The sequence below is a fragment of the Procambarus clarkii genome, chromosome 39 (genome assembly GCF_040958095.1).
Source record: "Procambarus clarkii isolate CNS0578487 chromosome 39, FALCON_Pclarkii_2.0, whole genome shotgun sequence".
Lineage (NCBI taxonomy): Eukaryota > Metazoa > Arthropoda > Malacostraca > Decapoda > Cambaridae > Procambarus > Procambarus clarkii.
The window spans coordinates 14,909,665-14,928,857 of NC_091188.1; the positions used below are offsets into that span (position 1 = coordinate 14,909,665).

The following is a 19,193-nucleotide window of genomic DNA, read 5'->3' on the forward strand; positions in this document are numbered from 1 at the left end:
TTAATGATATCTTGGAATTTGTGAGTACGTAATAGTGCCGTATTTGTATGATGCTGTAAGATATCGTTTGATTGTAAATGCAAACGATTATATTGTGATCTTATCTGGTTCTCAGTTATCATAATGAATTGTGTCTGTGTGATATCACATTAATCCTGATGATTCCGTGTGGTAATATGCGACAGGGTATGATTTTGAACCATGGACTTTGTTCCAGTAGAATTTTTATCTATTTCTTTTGGATGATTCAATACAATTATCTTTGATGCTGAATGATATTGAACAATTCTGGTTATGTCATTTGTAGTTATTGTTGATCCACAGCGCGTGAACGATAACAAGCATCATGATAGATTCGAAAACTTTATCTTTCAGACCAAAAAGCACATTATTATTGGTTGGGAAATAACAAACAAAAAAACAGCATATTGCGATAAGTATGCAGCATGCTGCATACTTGCAGTTTTCTATTGTATGTAGAATGTTGCAATATGTTATAGTATGCTTCAGTATGCCAGTGTGTTGCAGTGTGCTACAGTGTATTAGTGTTACAGAATATCTCAGCATGTTAGCAAGTTTCATTACGTTTCAGTGTGTAATTGTACAACAGTATCAATCAATGTATAAGTGTGAGCAACAGTATTGGTCTATGTATAAGTGTGAGCAACAGTATTGGTCTATGTATAAGTGTGAGCAACAGTATTGGTCTATGTATAAGTGTGAGCAACAGTATTGGTCTATGTATAAGTGTGAGCAACAGTATTGGTCTATGTATTAGTGTGAACAACAGTATTGGTCTATGTATAAGTGTGAGCAACAGTATTGGTCTATGTATAAGTGTGAGCAACAGTATTGGTCTATGTATAAGTGTGAGCAACAGTATGCCCGTTTGCAACAATGTGACGCACAGTGCTGCAATAGATAGCAACACTAGATAATCTGGGTGTGGATAAGTGTAAGGTATCAGGGCGTATGTGTGGCTGGACGATGAGTTTGGATGAGGGTGGATGATCTGTGTGACGATGTGGGTGAGGTATCTGGCTGTATCTGTGTGGAAGACTGTAGAAAGTGAGAGGTCTTAGTAAGATATCAAGGTAAAGTGGTTTTAGTAAGATATCAACATGAAGTTATCTTAGTAAGATATCAACAACAAGTTGTCTTAGTAAGATATCAACGTAAAGTGGTCTTAGTAAGATATGAACATAAAGTTGTCTTCGCAAGTTTTGTTAAAGAGTAAAACATTACCTTGCAGAGTGTCTGCAAGGTAATGGTGTCAGAGTATCTTGCCATGAAGATAGAGTGTCTTCGAGGTCTCGTTGGAGATCTGAGAGGTAGCGCGGGAGGTCATGGGGGTAGTGAGTGAGGTCTGGGAGGTAGCGACGGGGCTCTGGAAAGCAGCGAGGGACTCTGGGAAGTAGCGAGAGGCTCTGGGAGGTAGCGAAGGGCTCTGGGAAGTAGCGAGGGGCTCTGGGAAGTAGCGAGGGGCTTTGGGAAGTAGCGAGGGGCTCTGGAAAGCAGCGAGGGCTTTGGGAAGTAGCGAGGGGCTCTGGAAAGTAGCGAGGGGCTCTGGGAAGTAGCGAGAGGCTCTGGGAGGTAGCGAAGGGCTCTGGGAAGTAGCGAGGGGCTCTGGGAAGTAGCGAGGGGGCTTTTGGAGGTAGCGAGGGGCTCTGGGAAGTAGCGAGGGGCTCTGGGAAGTAGCGAGGGGCTCTGGGAAGTAGCGAGGGGCTCTGGGAAGTAGCGAGGGGCTCTGGGAGGTAGCGAGGAGCTCTGGGAGGTAGCGAGGGGCTCTGGGAAGTAGCGAGGGGCTCTGGGAAGTAGCGAGGGGCTCTGGGAAGTAGCGAGAGGCTCTGGGAAGTAGCGAGAGGCTCTGGGAAGTAGCGAGGGGCTCTGGGAAGTAGCGAGGGGCTCTGGGAGGTAGCGAGGAGCTCTGGGAGGTAGCGAGGGGCTCTGGGAAGTAGCGAGGGGCTCTGGGAAGTAGCGAGGGGCTCTGGGAAGTAGCGAGAGGCTCTGGGAAGTAGCGAGAGGCTCTGGGAAGTAGCGAGAGGCTCTGGGAGGTAACGAAGCGGTCTTGGAGGTAGCAAGGGGATCTAGGAGGTAGCGAGGGGCTCTGGGAAGTAGTGAGGGGCTCTGGGAGGTAGCGAGAGGCTCTGGGAGGTAGCGAAGGGCTCTAGGAAGTAGCGTGGGGCTCTGGGAGGTAGCGAGGGGCTCTGGGAGGTAGCACAGGGGTCTGGGAGGTAGCGAAGGGGGTCTTGGAGGTAGCGAGAGGGGTCTTGGAGGTAGTGAAGGGCTTTGGGAAGTAGCGAGGGGCTCTGGGAGGTAGCGAAGAGGGCTTTGGAGGTAACGAGGGAGGTCTTGGAATTAGTGAGGGGCTTCTTGGAGGTAGCGAGGGAGGTCTTGGAATTAGCGAGGGGGGTCTTGGAGGTATCGAGGGGGGTCCTGGAATTAGCGAGGGGATTCTTAGAGGTAGCGAGGCGGGTCTTCGGGGGTAGCGAGGGGGGGTCTGGGAGGGGGTAGCGAGGGTGGAAGTCTTGGAGGTACCGGGAGGGGTCTTGGGGGTAGCGAAGGGGGGGGGGGGGGGGTCTGTGTCTGGAAATGAATAAATAAAATAATATTCAAATTTTTGGGGTTTCGGAAATGACTTCAGTAGGAGGCCCCCCCCCCCTCCCGGGGGGGGGGGGCCGCGGAAGTGCGGTCATGACGTCACACAATTATTATTGTTATTCAAACTGCCAGTTTCGCTGGCATTAAAAGGTGAGGCTAATTACAGTATACGCATTTTGGTGTGTAGCGTCGCAGTGAGTGGCTGCAATTATCACCTGTTGGAGCCCTGTTGGCGCCCTGTTGGAGCCCTGTTGGAGCCCTGTTGGCGCCCTGTTGGAGCCCTGTTGGCGCCCTGTTGGCGCCCTGTTGGAGCCCTGTTGGCGCCCATTACACATTCTTGAACATAACAACCACTTACCGCGAACGGGGCAATTTTTTTAGAGGCATTCAGTGGTCTTTTTTTAATGTCATTGATGTTCCGAGCGGACCTGCTAGCTATGAGCTGATACAACTCATCAGAAGCGTGACTCCAGAAGCTCCTATTGAGCTTATTATTAGCATTCATTAGAGGATAAACTGACTATATATTACCATGAGTGAAGAGAGTGATCTGTCACTTACATACCAGATCCTTCATATGGTCAGTTGAGTGGCCTACGCGCGCCTCAACACCTTGGGTCAACATGCTCCATATGTAAGTCCTGAGTGAATTATCGCCGATGGAGTGATGTTTTTGAGAGAAGCAGAACCGCCATGAGGCTGTTGAATGCTGAGTGGCTTGTTATGCCTGAAAGACCCTGGGTAAATGCTGGTTTGGAAACAGTTGCTGATTTGGGAACAAACTACCGGGTAACATATGATTGACGTAGGATCATGTCAACGTTTCAAGCGTTGGTTTGACATATATATGAATGGGTTTAGGTGGAAATAAATAGCAAATGCATCGTATGGGCCAATACGCCTTCTAGTGTTTCCTTGATTCTTATGTTCTTATTAATGTTATTATCTCTTGCTGAACGGGAGAGTTTCAGTAATTTTTGTCCTATAACCTTTTCTACTACAGCCCACAGGATGGGTATGAGGTCTACTGTTGCCCACAGGATGGGTATGAGGTCTACTGTTGCCCACAGGATGGGTATGAGGTCTACTGTTGCCCACAGGATGGGTATGAGGTCTACTGTTGCCCACAGGATGGGTATGAGGTCTACTGTTGCCCACAGGATCGGTATGAGGTCTATTGTTGACTACAGGATGGGTATGGGGTCTACTGTTGCCCACAGGATGGGTATCGGGTCTATTGTTGCCCACAGGATGGGTATGAGGTCTACTGTTGCCCACAGGATGGGTATGAGGTCTATTGTTGACCACAGGATCGGTATGAGGCCTACTGTTACCCATAGGAGGGGTAAGGGGTCTACTGTTGCCCACAGGATGGGTATCGGGTCTATTGTTGCCCACAGGATGGGTATGAGGTCTACTGTTGCCCACAGGATGGGTATGAGGTCTATTGTTGACCACAGGATCGGTATGAGGCCTACTGTTACCCATAGGATGGGTAAGGGGTCTACTGTTGCCCACAGGATGGGTATGGGATCTACTGTTGCCCACAGGATGGGTATGGGGTCCACTACAGCCCACAGGATGGGTATAGGGTTCACTACGGTTCACTCAACTACCGCCGGGTGGTTATGGGGTTCAGAACCCCTATAACCCCATCAGGGGTGGTTATGTAGCCCGTCCTCCAAACAAAGACCCAAAAGTGATTCCATCCACCCGCCAACCTACTGTTTATGAATGAAAAACTGTTTAGACACGACTCACAACTGATGATGTTCGAACACTTCCGGAACAAGTGATTCACTGACGAATTTTGTTCGAACCACAACGCAGTAATTGCTTTGCCCACTTACTACAAATACAAATAATCGCCAACAGAACCTAAACACCTGATCTAACCTAACCTATACCTATATATGCACAATATAATATTTATTTATATTTGAGAAAATTCCCGTTTTGAATGAACGCCATATAAAAGTTTATGAATGCGTCTGTGGGGTCGACCGCTGGATGTAATGGACCCGAGTCGAGGACGGGTTGGGTTATGGGGTTCAGTACCACAGAACCCCATCAGGGTGGTGCAAGCAATTATGCATTGGTATTTTCGTTATGGACTCTAATTATTATTAGTCTCTAATTAATATAATCTATACTGATTAATTACCAGCATACACACTTTAATAAACCGAAGAACGTTTACAACATAACTGTTTACCACAGGGTTTGAGTTTACTTTATTATTTAACTAACATAATATTATATTCCGAGGTTATTGTAATTAAAACGAAATATTTAATAAAACTGTTTGTAACAGTTCATTATTCTTGCATTGAAAATTTCTTGACTATAAGTGATATTGTTGAGGTAAGGTCAGAGTAGATCGTGGCTCCTGCCCCCTTTAAGTGAGGTGGTTGTTGATGGTACCCAATCTTACCTTGAGGTGCTTCCGGGGCTTAGCGTCCCCGCGGCCGGATCGTCGACCAGGCTTCCTGGTTGCTGGACTGATCAACCAGGCTGTTAGACGCGGCTGCTCGCAGCCTGACGTATGAGTCACAGCCTGGTTGATCAGGTTCCCAAGCTGGAACATAAATGCAAACAAGTTTGAATGGTCCCCAAGTCCATATATAAATGAAAACTCCACACCCCAGAAGGAATCGAACCCAGATAGCCAGGAGTGCTATGCACCTTGGCGTACCTGGTACCTTAACCACTCGACCACACGACTGTACAAAACTCACATCTTCCAAGATTTTTATACAGTCGTATGGTCTAGTGGTTAAGGGTTGTTGGTCCGCTGGGTTGTTCATCCGGTCACTTGTACCCAGATTCAGCAGGGACTTGACTGTCTCCAGTGAACCACACTGTCCTACTGTATCCCCGTCTCGACATGTTTAGTGCCCTGCAGCTTCCCCTAATGTAAGTAGTACTCACCATCCCAGCCCCCCCCCCCACCAAGTGTAAATATTACTGGCCACACATGCAGCTGCCCACTAGTGTAAGTAATGCTGACACTCCCGCCTCCCACCCAGAGGCCCTCTTATCCACAACAGTCCAATTGGTCTTAATTTGATCTTGAAGAACAATAGTCTACTCTTATTTCAGCACCATTTCTTCAGCTTGCTGGGAGGAGAACGAACATCTGTGGTGTGGATAATATGTTCTGCTGGTCGGGGCGCCTCTGCTCTTCTCTGGTTCTATGTTCCATTTGCCAAGTGTAAAAATTCAACTTTTCTGAACTATAAAAAGTATTGGTGAGACGATACTAACATTTCTAACAATATCGATACTGATTGACAAAAATGTCTCGAATCCAATACGATTATCGATTCCGATTCTTTTACAAAATATAGCTGGACATTCGTTATTCAGAAAATGTTCATATTTTAGCTGGAAAAAATAATGCTTCCCATTATGAGCATGGTAAATGTGTTAATAATATAATAGATTGATTTAATATGAATAGAAATCAAATTGAAGAAACCTGAGAAGTAAAAACCTTCCATTATACATGCGGATATAGTACGTGCATTATTTATGTACTATACAATACGTATTGTAATATAATATAAGATAAAGTTAATATTACATCTCTGGCTAAGTTAAAGCTAATGCCTTTTTATCCCCCCCAAAAAGAAATATATAATCCTTAATTTACAAAATACAGGAAAATAAGGAACACCGAAAACATTCCACTACTCATCACACCACAACACATCACAACACAACTCATCACACCACTACCCGTCACACCACTACTCATCACACCACTACCCATCACATTACTCATCACAGCACTACCCATCACATTACTCATCACAGCACTACCCAACACACCACTACCCGTCACACTACTCATCACACCACTACCCATCACACTACTCATCACACCACTACCCATCACACTACTCATCACAGCACTACCCAACACACCACTACCCGTCACACCACTACTCATCAAACCACTACTCATCACACCACTACTCATCACACGTGCACATGTTATTTACATTTTACAATACAAATGAAATTTTAATCCTTTTTTCCTCAGATAAAATTACATTGCAAGAGTTGTTCAATTAAAAGAAAATAAATTATTGTATTATACTTAAAAAAATTCTTACACAAGTACAATTGAATAAGAAATTCTTACCTGCAATAATAATACCTGAAACTGAATCAATAAATGCCTAAAATTAATAATAAATTTTGCTTTAAATATTAAAGAATCGTTTGAAAAGTCAGAAGTCATGATAAATTTCTCTTTATTCTTATTATTATATTGATCAGTTCTTCAGATTCTTGACAATGAGTCGGATTAATCCTCCCTCCACGACTATAAAGTTATGATCTTTATGTGTAATAGGCGACATATTTCACATATACTGACAGGCAATGAGCTGGTCTCCAGAGAACTGCTATATGGGCCCTCTGTTGTATACCTGTTTATGATTCCAGGATTCATGTCCCAGAGGCCCAGTCTCTGAGTAGCACTCTTTGTTTCCTCTGGCGTCATTATGGCCTGGCATAGTTCACCATCCTGGCCTGACATAGTTCACCATCCTGGCCAGACATAGTTCACCATCCTGGCCTGACATAGTTCACCATCCTGGCCAGACTTAGTTCACCATCCTGACCAGGCATAGTTCACCATCCTGACCAGGCATAGTTCACCATCCTGACCAGGCATAGTTCACCATCCTGACCAGGCATAGTTCACCATCCTGACCAGGCATAGTTCACCATCCTTGCATAGTTGGCATAGTTGACGATCTTTCGGGGTCCGAGGAGCGCCGACGAGTACACTAGACCCAGTTATCAGAGGTAAAAATTATGCAGAAAATAGGTTTTTGAGAAGAGTCGTTTTAAGTTATTGGAATAAATTTGATCTTGAAGTCCAATAGTCCATTTTCGTTCGAGCAGTAATCAGTATAGAGGCTGGGAGGACAGCAGGGGCACCTCTGGTATAATGTTCTGGGATTGGTCCTCTGAGTAACACAAACCTGGAAAACACCACTGGAAACACAAATTCCCTTGAAACACAAACCCTGGAAACACAAATTCCCTGGAAACACAAATTCCCTGGAAACACAAACCCTGGAAACACAAATTCCCTGGAAACACAAACCCTGGAAACACAAATTCCCTGGAAACACAAACCCTGGAAACACAAATTCCCTGGAAACACAAACCGAAACTGTCTCTATTTTCCGCTTGTTACAACTTGTAATAAAGTTGTTACATCTTGCCTTAACGTGTTTATGACGTATTAGAACGTTGTTACAACTTGCTATATTGGTTGTTGTAACTGGTTAGGAGGTGTTAAAACTTGTTTGAACGTTGTACCAACGTTGTAGTTTCGGTGTGTGTTTGGCGGGTAGTTTTCACTGACTTCATTCTGCATTTCCTTCCATATAGTTCAGTTCAGAATGTTGTACTTTTACTGCGGAAATCTGGGTATTGTCCATGTATATATTTTGTGATACTTATTTCGTCTACTCTCCGGACGGACGTCACCAAGCTACATGTGCTTGGTGACGCTACAGGTGCTTGGTGACGCTACATGTGCTTGGTGACGCTACAGGTGCTTGGTGACGCTACATGTGCTTGGTGACGCTACATGTGCTTGGTGACGCTACATGTGCTTGGTGACGCTACATGTGCTTGGTGACGCTACATGTGCTTGGTGACGCTACATGTGCTTGGTGACGCGACAGGTGCTTGGTGACGCTACATGTGCTTGGTGACGCTACATGTGCTTGGTGACGCAACATGTGCTTGGTGACGCTACAGGTGCTTGGTGACGCTACACGTGCTTGGTGACGCTACAGGTGCTTGGTGACGCTACAGGTGCTTGGTGACGCTACAGGTGCTTGGTGACGCTACATGTGCTTGGTGACGCTACATGTGCTTGGTGACGCTACATGTGCTTGGTGACGCTACAGGTGCTTGGTGACGCTACAGGTGCTTGGTGACGCTACAGGTGCTTGGTGACGCTACAGGTGCTTGGTGACGCTACATGTGCTTGGTGACGCTACAGGTGCTTGGTGACGCTCACTTGATGCTGGGCTTTAGTCACCAGTGTTCCTGGCCCTCTCCCTCTCTTCTCTTGTTCTCTTTTATCTTAATTCTCGTTCCTCGCTTCTATCAACGCTCTCTATTCTCCTATCTCTTCTCTCTCTCCTCTGCTCTCTTCCTTCTCACTCCTCTCCTCCTCTCCTCTCTCTAATCTGTCTCTTTCTCTCTCTGTCTCACTCTCGTGTCCTCTCCTCTTTTTTCTCTCCTATCTTCTTTCGCAATTCTCTCTTCTCTTCTCTTCTTCTGTTCTTTTCTCTCTCCTTTCTCTTCTCCTCTCTATTCTCGCCTTTATCTTTGGTCTTTGTCTTTTTCTCTCCGCTCTGCTCTCTTTCTCCTCTTTTCTCTATTCTCTATCCTCTTTATTCTCTCTCCTCCCATCTCCCTTTCGTTTCTCTCTTTTCTTCTTTCATCACTGTCTTTTCTCTTCACCGCTCCCCTTATCTCATCTCTTCTTCTCAACACTATCTTCTCTCTTTCTGTCTCTCTATTCTCTTTTCTCTCTCCTTTGTTCTCTTCCCTCCTCTCCTCTCTCATTTTGTCTCCTCCTCCTTTCCACTCTCTTCTCTTCTACTCTCTCTGCTTCTACTCTTCCCTCTCCTGTCACTCTCTTCTCTCTCCTTCCTATTTTTATCACTCTCTTTACTAACAGCTTCTCTCTTCTCTTCTCATCACTTCTCTATTCCTCTTTCTTCTCTATGCTGTCTCTTCTCTTCTATCATCTCTTCTCTCTCTTCTCGTTTCTTCTTTCCCTCTCTTCTCCCCAGTTTCTTCTACTCTTTCTCTTCTCTCTCCTATCGTATCTCTTCTCTAATATAATCATTCTTTTTTTCTCTTGTCTCTCTTTCTTCTTCTTTCTTCTCCTCTCTCTTTTCTCTTCTCTCATCTTTTTTATCTCTTCTCTCTATTCTCTTATTTGTCAACTCTAGCTTCTCTTTTGTCTTTCTCTTTTTTTCTTTACTCTTTTTCTCTTTCATATCTCCCCTTCTTTCTCTCACCTATCTTCTCTCCTCTCTGTTCTCTCATCTCTTCTCCTCTCTTTTCTTTCTTCTCTCTCTTTCTCTTCTCCCTCTTTTTCTTCTCCCTCTTTTTCTTCTCATCTTCTCTCTATTCTCTTATTCTTTTATCTATCTCTCTTCTCTCCTCTCCTGTCTCCCTTCTTTACACTCACTTCTCCTCTCTTCTCTTCTCAATCTCGTGTCTAGTCTTTTCTCTCACGTTTCTGCCTTCTATCCTCTGTCATCTTTCTCCCTCTACTGTCTTCTCTTGGAGCTTTCTCCTCTCTCTTTTCTCTTTCCTCTCTCTTCTTTTTCTCTTAGTGCTTTCTCCTCTCTTCTCTCTCTTCAATCCCCTCTCTCTTTTCTCTCTCTCTCTCCTCTGTTAGCTCCTCTATCTTCCCTCTTATCTTCCTATTTTCAATGTTCACTTCCTTCTCTCTTTTCTCTTAACTTCTCTTCGTCTTTACTCTCTCTTCTCCTCTCCTCTACTCTCTTGTCTCTCTCCTCTTATCTCTCACTTCTCTCCTCTCCTATTGGTGCTACACATAAACATTTTAATCAATTGTTTTTTATATTCACTGTAAATACTCAGATTTTATATTATAGCTAATAATTAATATTAATTAATTAATTAATTCTTTGTTGTAAATATATATCTATTCAATGAAAATAATTATTTAATTATTGTGTATTTCTGGACCCAATTTATGGTTAATTTACTTGATTAAATGATAATTGATTGGATATAGAATTTACAAACGCTTTTAAACTTTTCCTTCAAATGTTAAATCTCGTTTTTCAAACGTTTTTAAAACGAGGAAATATTTACTGGGAAGGTAGAGTGTGAGGGAGGGAGGGAGGGAGGGAGAGTGTGAGGGAGAGAGGGAGAGTGTGAGGGAGGGAGGGAGGGAGGGAGGTAGGGAGGGAGAGTGTGAGGGAGGGCCCTAGGGAGAGTGTGAGGGAGGGAGGGCGCTAGGGAGAGTGTGAGGGAGGGAGGGCGCTAGGGAGAGTGTGAGGGAGGGAGGGAGGGCGCTAGGGAGTGTGAGGGAGGGAGGGCGCTAGGGAGAGTGTGAGGGAGGGAGGGCGCTTGGGAGAGTGTGAGGGAGGGAGGGCGCTAGGGAGAGTGTGAGGGAGGGAGGGAGGGCGCTAGGGAGTGTGAGGGAGGGAGGGAGGGAGGGAGGGCGCTAGGGAGAGTGTGAGGGAGGGAGGGCGCTAGGGAGAGTGTGAGGGAGGGAGGGAGGGCGCTAGGGAGTGTGAATGAGGGAGGGCGCTAGGGAGAGTGTGAGGGAGGGAGGGCGCTAGGGAGAGTGTGAGGGAGGGAGGGCGCTAGGGAGAGTGTGAGGGAGGGAGGGAGGGCGCTAGGGAGTGTGAATGAGGGTGGGCGCTAGGGAGAGTGTGAGGGAGGGAGGGCGCTTGGGAGAGTGTGAGGGAAGGAGGGCGCTAGGGAGAGTGTGAGGGAGGGAGGGCGCTAGGGAGTGTGAGGGAGGGAGGGAGGGCTTTAGGGAGAGTGTGAGGGAGGGAGGGCGCTAGGGAGAGTGTGAGGGAGGGAGGGAGGGCGCTAGGGAGAGTGTGAGGGAGGGAGGGCGCTAGGGAGAGTGTGAGGGAGGGAGGGAGGGCGCTAGGGAGAGTGTGAGGGAGGGAGGGAGGAAGGGCGCTAGGGAGAGTGTGAGGGAGGGAGAGTGTGTTCACTAGTGAGAGAGAGTGAGAGGGGAGGTGTTACCAACCCCGCCTTACTCCTGCTTGTCACAATGCAGCTTTAAAATTCATCTGCATGTGAGCGCGCCTTCTTGGCTTCTTTCACCACTCCCTGTTCCTGCATTCCTTTCTCTCTCCGTTCCTTCGTTCATTATCTTCTTACCTGCTTCTTCATTCAGCAGATCTTTGTCGTCTTATTCTTAATAATCTTCCCCTTAGCCCTGTAGGATAGACGATTCTTGTGGCGTCCCTTACCTGTATAACCTAGCCTATCCTCCTGTGATAACGGGACGGTATATGGTAACTGCCTGGGCGGAAGTACTCAGAAGTACCAACATAAAGTGATGGACAACAACAAATTAACTTATTGTACTTTTAATCTGTTGGCTGCCTTGGGAAACATAAAGCTAAGACCCAAGTCTAAACATTCCTAGGCTTATAATAGCATATGTGTAATACCAGGCTTAAGGATATCAGGATTATCAGACGTGCATTTGGCCTATGATTGTAGGGAAAGGCTAAACATAACATAAATATAGAGCCTAATCTAATTTAAACATTTTTTTTTTGGCTAATTTCAGAAGTAGAAGCTGTCTACTCTCTGGTGGTCCATCGCCAGGTATCTGTACTTTCTGATTACTTTCTGATTACTTTCTGATTTACTTTCTGATTACTTGTACTTTCTGAGAGTGACTAACACTAATGTCACTGTATGAGGACGGGTTGTGGTGCAATGCTCATTTTTTCCTCTCTTTATGTAGAACTAATTTTTAAGGAATTACCAGATTTATCTTTCCAGTAGACTTCTTGAGCTGACATTTGGCTCTTAAAGTGGTAATTAATTGTTTATGAACAACTGTTGGCGCTATTTGTTTGTTCTGGAGTGGCTGGTGCTGTAGTGGCTAGTGCTGCTGTGCGTGGTGCTGTGGCTGGTGCTGTAGCGGCTAGTGCTGCTGTGCGTGGTGCTGTGGCTGGTGCTGTAGTGGCTAGTGCTGCTGTGCGTGGTGCTGTGGCTGGTGCTGTAGTGGCTAGTGCTGCTGTGGCTGGTGCTGCGGTGGGTGGTGCTGTTGTGGCTGGTGCTGCGGTGGGTGGTGCTGTGGCTGGTGCTGCTGTGGCTGGTGCTGCGGTGGCTGGTGCTGCGGTGGGTGGTGCTGTTGTGACTGGTGCTGCGGTGGCTGGTGCTGCTGTGGCTGGTGCTGCGGTGGCTGGTGCTGCGGTGGCTGGTGCTGCGGTGGCTGGTGCTGCGGTGGCTGGTGCTGCGGTGGCTGGTGCTGCTGTGGCTGGTGCTGCTGTGGCTGGTGCTGCGGTGGCTGGTGGTGCTGTGGCTGGTGGTGCGGTGGCTGGTGCTGCGGTGGCTGGTGCTGGTGGGGCGGTGGCTGGTGGGGCGGTGGCTGGTGCTGCGGTGGCTGGTGCTGCGGTGGCTGGTGGTGCGGTGGCTGGTGCTGCTGTGGCTGGTGCTGCGGTGGCTGGTGCTGCGGTGGCTGGTGCTGCGGTGGCTGGTGCTGCTGTGACTGGTGCTGTTGTGGCTGGTGCTGCGGTGGCTGGTGGTGCGGTGGCTGGTGCTGCTGTGGCTGGTGCTGCTGTGGCTGGTGCTGCGGTGGCTGGTGCTGCGGTGGCTGGTGCTGCTGTGGCTGGTGCTGCGGTGGCTGGTGCTGCGGTGGCTGGTGCTGCGGTGGCTGGTGCTGCGGTGGCTGGTGCTGCGGTGGCTGGTGCTGCGGTGGCTGGTGCTGCTGTGGCTGGTGGTGCTGTGGCTGGTGGTGCGGTGGCTGGTGCTGCTGTGGCTGGTGCTGCGGTGGCTGGTGCTGCTGTGGCTGGTGGTGCGGTGGCTGGTGCTGCTGTGGCTGGTGCTGCGGTGGCTGGTGCTGCGGTGGCTGGTGCTGCGGTGGCTGGTGCTGCGGTGGCTGGTGCTGCGGTGGCTGGTGCTGCGGTGGCTGGTGCTGCTGTGGCTGGTGGTGCTGTGGCTGGTGGTGCGGTGGCTGGTGCTGCGGTGGCTGGTGCTGCGGTGGCTGGTGCTGCGGTGGCTGGTGCTGCGGTGGCTGGTGCTGCTGTGGCTGGTGCTGCTGTGGCTGGTGCTGCGGTGGCTGGTGCTGCGGTGGCTGGTGCTGCTGTGGCTGGTGCTGCTGTGGCTGGTGCTGCGGTGGCTGGTGCTGCGGTGGCTGGTGCTGCGGTGGCTGGTGCTGCTGTGGCTGGTGCTGCGGTGGCTGGTGCTGCGGTGGCTGGTGCTGCGGTGGCTGGTGCTGCGGTGGCTGGTGCTGCGGTGGCTGGTGCTGCGGTGGCTGGTGCTGCGGTGGCTGGTGGTGCTGTGGCTGGTGGTGCGGTGGCTGGTGCTGCGGTGGCTGGTGCTGCTGTGGCTGGTGGTGCGGTGGCTGGTGCTGCGGTGGCTGGTGCTGCGGTGGCTGGTGCTGCGGTGGCTGGTGCTGCGGTGGCTGGCGCTGTAGCGGCTAGTGCTGCTGTGCGTGGTGCTGCGGCTGGTGCTGCGGTGGCTGGTGCTGCTGTGGCTGGCACTGCTGTGGCTGGCACTGCTGTGGCTGGTTGTAGTGAAAATAATTACAGTGTTAGGGGAGTTGGTATATTTGATGAAGACAAGCCCGTGCAGGAGAGCTGTGCATGCTCACGAGGGCAGCTAGCCTCCATTTTTACGCAAGGTTTTGCAACCGCTGCTGTTGAGAAGATATGAAATACGATTCAAGGCGCTGTCTTATCATTGCTTCTGTTCTCTAAGCCACAAATGTACCTGCGACTGCCATACTCTGGACGTGGGTGTGGGTGGATGTCTGTTGTTGGTGTTCATCGTAGTAGTCTATATGTCTTCCTCTGCGCCTCCTCTGATTCTTTATGTTTACATTCGTCTTCCTTCTTCTCTCTTCTACCACACCTCTCAATTCTTCTTTATCTTTCTTCCTCTCTGTCATTCCCTAATTCTTTATTTTATGTCTTCTTCCTTCATGCCTCCCTTCCTTCATCTCTCCCTCCCTCATCTCTCCCTCCCTCATCACATCCCTGTGGCCCGCCTGTCTGCCTCGACCTATCCCTCAAGCCAGTCCATCCTCCTGCTGGTGATACAATGTACTCTTCATTACCGTGAGTCTCACGACGTCCCGGCTGATGGAGGACGAGGAGCGGCACTCGGGGTATTATTGCCTGAGTGGCTCATGGACAGAATGTCCCACGCTTGGCATTCTTCCTCCCTTGAATAGCAGGAAAATGGTGCCCCCCCCTAGTATCTCGACGCTGTCGGGCGTCTGGCACTCGCTGTCTGGTGTCTGGCACTCACTGTCTGGTGTCTGGCACTCACTGTCTGGCGTCTGGCACTCGCTGTCGGGCGTCTGGCACTCGCTGTCTGGTGTCTGGCACTCGCTGTCTGGCGTCTGGCACTCACTGTCTGGCGTCTGGCACTCGCTGTCTGGTGTCTGGCACTCGCTGTCAGTCACTCGCTGTCTGGCGTCTGGCACTCGCTGTCTGGTGTCTGGCACTCGCTGTCTTGTGTCTGGCACTTGCTGTCTGGTGTCTGGCACTCGCTGTCTGGTGTCTGGCACTCGCTGTCTGGTGTCTGGCACTCGCTGTCTGTCACTCGCTGTCTGGCGTCTGGCACTCGCTGTCTGGTGTCTGGCACTCGCTGTCTTGTGTCTGGCACTTGCTGTCTGGTGTCTGGCACTCGCTGTCTGGTGTCTGGCACTTGCTGTCTGGTGTCTGACATTCGCTGTCTGGTGTCTGTCACTCGCTGTCTGGTGTCTGTCACTCGCTGTCTAGTGTCTGGTACTCGCTGTCTGGTGTCTGGCACTCGCTGTCTGGTGTCTGGCACTCGCTGTCTGGCGTCTGGCACTCGCTGTCTGGTGTCTGGCACTCGCTGTCTGTCACTCGCTGTCTGGTGTCTGGCACTCGCTGTCTGGCGTCTGGCACTCGCTGTCTGGTGTCTGGCACTCGCTGTCTGGCGTCTGGCACTCGCTGTCTGGTGTCTGGCACTCGCTATCTAGTGTCTGGCACTCGCTGTCTGGTGTCTGGCACTCGCTGTCTGGTGTCTGGCACTCGCTGTCTGGCGTCTGGCACTCGCTGTCTGGTGTCTGTCACTCGCTGTCTGGCGTCTGGCACTCGCTGTCTGGTGTCTGGCACTCGCTGTCTGGTGTCTGGCACTCGCTGTCTGGTGTCTGGCACTCGCTGTCTGGTGTCTGGCACTCGCTGTCTGTCACTCGCTGTCTGGTGTCTGGCACTCGCTGTCACTCGCTGTCTGGCGTCTGGCACTCGCTGTCTGGCGTCTGGCACTCGCTGTCTGGTGTCTGGCACTCGCTGTCTGGTGTCTGGCACTCGCTGTCTGGTGTCTGGCACTCGCTGTCTGGTGTCTGGCACTCGCTGTCTAGTGTCTGGCACTCGCTGTCTAGTGTCTGGCACTCGCTGTCGGGCGTCTGGCACTCGCTGTCTGGTGTCTGGCACTCGCTGTCTGGTGTCTGTCACTCGCTGTCTGTCACTCGCTGTCTGGTGTCTGGCACTCGCTGTCTGGTGTCTGTCACTCGTTGTTTGGTGTCTGGCACTCGCTGTCTGGCGTCTGGCACTCGCTGTCTGGTGTCTGGCACTCGCTGTCGGGCGTCTGGCACTCGCTGTCTGGCGTCTGGCACTCGCTGTCTGGTGTCCGGCACTCGCTGTCTGTCACTCGCTGTCTGGCGTCTGGCACTCGCTGTCTGGTGTCTGGCACTCGCTGTCTGTCACTCGCTATCTGTCACTCGCTGTCTGGCGTCTGGCACTCGCTGTCTGGTGTCTGGCACTCGCTGTCTGGTGTCTGGCACTTGCTGTCTGGTGTCTGGCACTCGCTGTCTAGTGTCTGGCACTCGCTGTCGGGCGTCTGGCACTCGCTGTCTGGTGTCTGTCACTCGCTGTCTGTCACTCGCTGTCTGGTGTCTGGTACTCGCTGGTACCGAGACCAAAAGATCGCAGGACACGTGTCGCTCAACCTGTCTCTGGGCAGCCAGCCAGAAGGGAAGTGACACGCCGCTCCCACTCCTAGCACTGTAATGATGCAATGTGTGAGGAAGACAGTATTCCTCAGAGGGGAATATTTTGTCCTAAAGTTGAAAGTTTATCTTCCAGTAAGGTAACGTCGACTATGGTCTTAGGTGCTCTTAAGCTCCTATAATCATCCAGTGTAAGTGATGCAGTCAATAATTTAGCTGCCACTGCTCATGGATTCCTGTGACTGTTGGATTCTATATAGTTTGTATGTGATATTTGTTCAATTAACAACTAGTATTTATTAAAGATCACATCATTACTCAACACAGCAATGACAGGGAAGATCCTGACCAGCAGCACCAATACCATCGACTGACAGTACAACAATAGGAAAGAGCAGAAACTCCTCACATCAAAACATTATCATCCATTGCTCAACAGCCAGCTTACTCTGAGTACATCCTCCCGTCACCATGACCTGGTGACACAGTCGCTTGTTTACACCCAGAGTTCATAATGGGTTCCCTTGTGATCTCTGCTTGTAACCACACCACAGTAACAGCCCCGCTCCTGTGCCAGGTATGTCCACTGCCGGGCTCACCATAGCCCGTGCTACTTGGTACTTTTTGTCCCCAGTAGCTGAATCTTAAACAACAACAACAAACCACACACTAGAAATTGAAGAGACAACGACGTTTCGGTCCGTCCTGGACCATTATTAAGTCGATTGTGATAACGGTCCAGAACGGACCGAAACGTCGTCGTCTCTTCAATATCTAGGGTGGGGTTTGGTCAACATTTTTCAGCCACGTTATTGTGACTCCTCATCTATATTGCTGTTAGTCGCTGGGTGGATAATTTGACAGTGTCCTCCCGAGAGTCAATATATCACTAAACCTCATTATAAGTTGTGTGAAGTGGCCACTGAGGCTGGCCCACACGGCCTCCTCGACACCATAGCTCACTCCATCACACTTCACATTCTCCTGGATAATTTGACTGTGTGGGATATATCTCCAATATTACTTTTTTATTTTTCGAACTCGGTATCTGATGCTAGAGTTCATAGTAATATTAAAATAACTTAACGAGAGGTGGTTCATCTAGGTGTACTGATATCGGCAGCTCTTTGAGATATATTCCTTAGTTTTGCAGTAGCAATGTGTTCATTGTGTTTCAGTCACTTGTTTGATATGATTTTCCTTTTTTATTGAGCCTCAGATGCCTCAGTTCGGTAGGTCGCCGCAGCCGCGTGCCGTCACAGGTGGCCACAGCTGCTGATGTCACAGCTGCGTGCCGTCACAGGTCACCACAGCTGCTGCCGTCACAGGTCACCACAGCTGCGTGCCGTCACAGGTGGCCACAGCTGCTGCCGTCACAGGTGGCCACAGCTGCGTGCCGTCACAGGTGGCCACAGCTGCTGCCGTCACAGGTGGCCACAGCTGCGTGCCGTCACAGGTGGCCACAGCTGCTGCCGTCACAGGTCGCCACAGCTGCGTGCCGTCACAGGTCACCACAGCTGCGGCCGTCACAGGTGGCCACAGCTGCTGCCGTCACAGGTGACCACAGCTGCGTGCCGTCACAGGTGGCCACAGCTGCTGCCGTCACAGGTCGCCACAGCTGCGTGCCGTCACAGGTCGTCACAGCTGCGAGCCGTCACAAGTGGCCACAGCTGCGTGCCGTCACAGATCGCCACAGCTGCTGCCGTCACAAGTGGCCACAGCTGCTGCCGTCACAAGTGGCCACAGCTGCTGCCGTCACAAGTGGCCACAGCTGCTGCCGTCAGAGATCGCCGCAGCTGCGTGCCGTCACAAGTGGCCACAGCTGCTGCGGTCACAGGTGGCCGCAGCTGCGTGCCGTCACAGGTCACCACAGCTGCTGCCGTCACAGGTCACCACAGCTGCGTGCCGTCACAGGTCACCACAGCTGCTGCCGTCACAGGTCACCACAGCTGCGTGCCGTCACAGGTGGCCACAGCTGCTGCCGTCACAGGTGGCCACAGCTGCGTGCCGTCACAGGTGGCCACAGCTGCTGCCGTCACAGGTGGCCACAGCTGCGTGCCGTCACAGGTGGCCACAGCTGCTGCCGTCACAGGTCACCACAGCTGCGTGCCGTCACAGGTCACCACAGCTGCTGCCGTCACAGGTGACCACAGCTGCGTGCCGTCACAGGTGGCCACAGCTGCTGCCGTCACAGGTGGCCACAGCTGCGTGCCGTCACAGGTGGCCACAGCTGCGTGCCGTCACAGGTGGCCACAGCTGCGTGCCGTCACAGGTGGCCACAGCTGCGTGCCGTCACAGGTGGCCACAGCTGCGTGCCGTCACAGGTGGCCACAGCTGCGTGCCGTCACAGGTGGCCACAGCTGCGTGCCGTCACAGGTGGCCACAGCTGCGTGCCGTCACAGGTGGCCACAGCTGCGTGCCGTCACAGGTGGCCACAGCTGCGTGCCGTCACAGGTGGCCACAGCTGCGTGCCGTCACAGGTGGCCACAGCTGCGTGCCGTCACAGGTGGCCACAGCTGCGTGCCGTCACAGGTCGCCACAGCTGCGTGCCGTCACAGGTCGCCACAGCTGCGTGCCGTCACAGGTCGCCACAGCTGCGTGCCGTCACAGATGGCCACAGCTGCGTGCCGTCACAGGTGGCCACAGCTGCGTGCCGTCACAGGTGGCCACAGCTGCGTGCCGTCACAGGTGGCCACAGCTGCGTGCCGTCACAGGTCACCACAGCTGCTGCCGTCACAGGTACCACAGCTGCTGCCGTCACAGGTGGCCACAGCTGCGTGCCGTCACAGGTGGCCACAGCAGCGTGCCGTCACAGGTGGCCACAGCAGCGTGCCGTCACAGGTGGCCACAGCTGCGTGCCGTCACAGGTGGCCACAGCTGCCTT

The 19,193-nt window shown here is 50.9% G+C and overlaps 2 protein-coding genes across 2 annotated transcripts; both read right to left on the reverse strand.

The window, feature by feature from the left end:
* Window positions 1–1,273: 1,273 nt before the first annotated feature.
* Window positions 1,274–7,114, reverse strand: LOC123760469 (uncharacterized). Its single transcript, XM_069338017.1, has 2 exons — window positions 6,989–7,114; window positions 1,274–2,047 (listed from the first exon to the last, which is right to left on the reverse strand). The coding sequence occupies exons 1-2, from the start codon at window positions 7,112–7,114 to the stop codon at window positions 1,274–1,276; spliced, it is 900 nt and encodes a 299-aa protein (XP_069194118.1).
* Window positions 7,115–12,394: 5,280 nt separating this feature from the next.
* LOC138372542 (uncharacterized) lies at window positions 12,395–14,157 on the reverse strand. The gene is made up of 2 exons (XM_069338018.1): window positions 14,101–14,157; window positions 12,395–13,783 (listed from the first exon to the last, which is right to left on the reverse strand). Exons 1-2 carry the CDS (start codon window positions 14,155–14,157, stop codon window positions 12,395–12,397), a joined length of 1,446 nt encoding a protein of 481 aa, XP_069194119.1.
* Between the last annotated feature and the right edge of the window lie 5,036 nt (window positions 14,158–19,193).

What these genes read in the sequence shown, in the direction of transcription:
- LOC123760469 (XM_069338017.1), bottom strand. Translation starts at nt 7,114, where the DNA reads ATGACGCCAGAGGAAACAAAGAGTGCTACTCAGAGACTGGGCCTCTGG. An exon ending in TGGAGACCAGCTCATTGCCT is followed by an intron (nt 2,048 to 6,988) that starts GTCAGTATATGT and finishes GTTACCTCCCAG; the next exon opens with AGCCTCTCGCTACTTCCCAG.
- LOC138372542 (XM_069338018.1), bottom strand. Translation starts at nt 14,157, where the DNA reads ATGAACACCAACAACAGACATCCACCCACACCCACGTCCAGAGTATGG. An exon ending in CCAGAGTATGGCAGTCGCAG is followed by an intron (nt 13,784 to 14,100) that starts GTACATTTGTGG and finishes CAGCCACCGCAG; the next exon opens with CACCAGCCACCGCAGCACCA.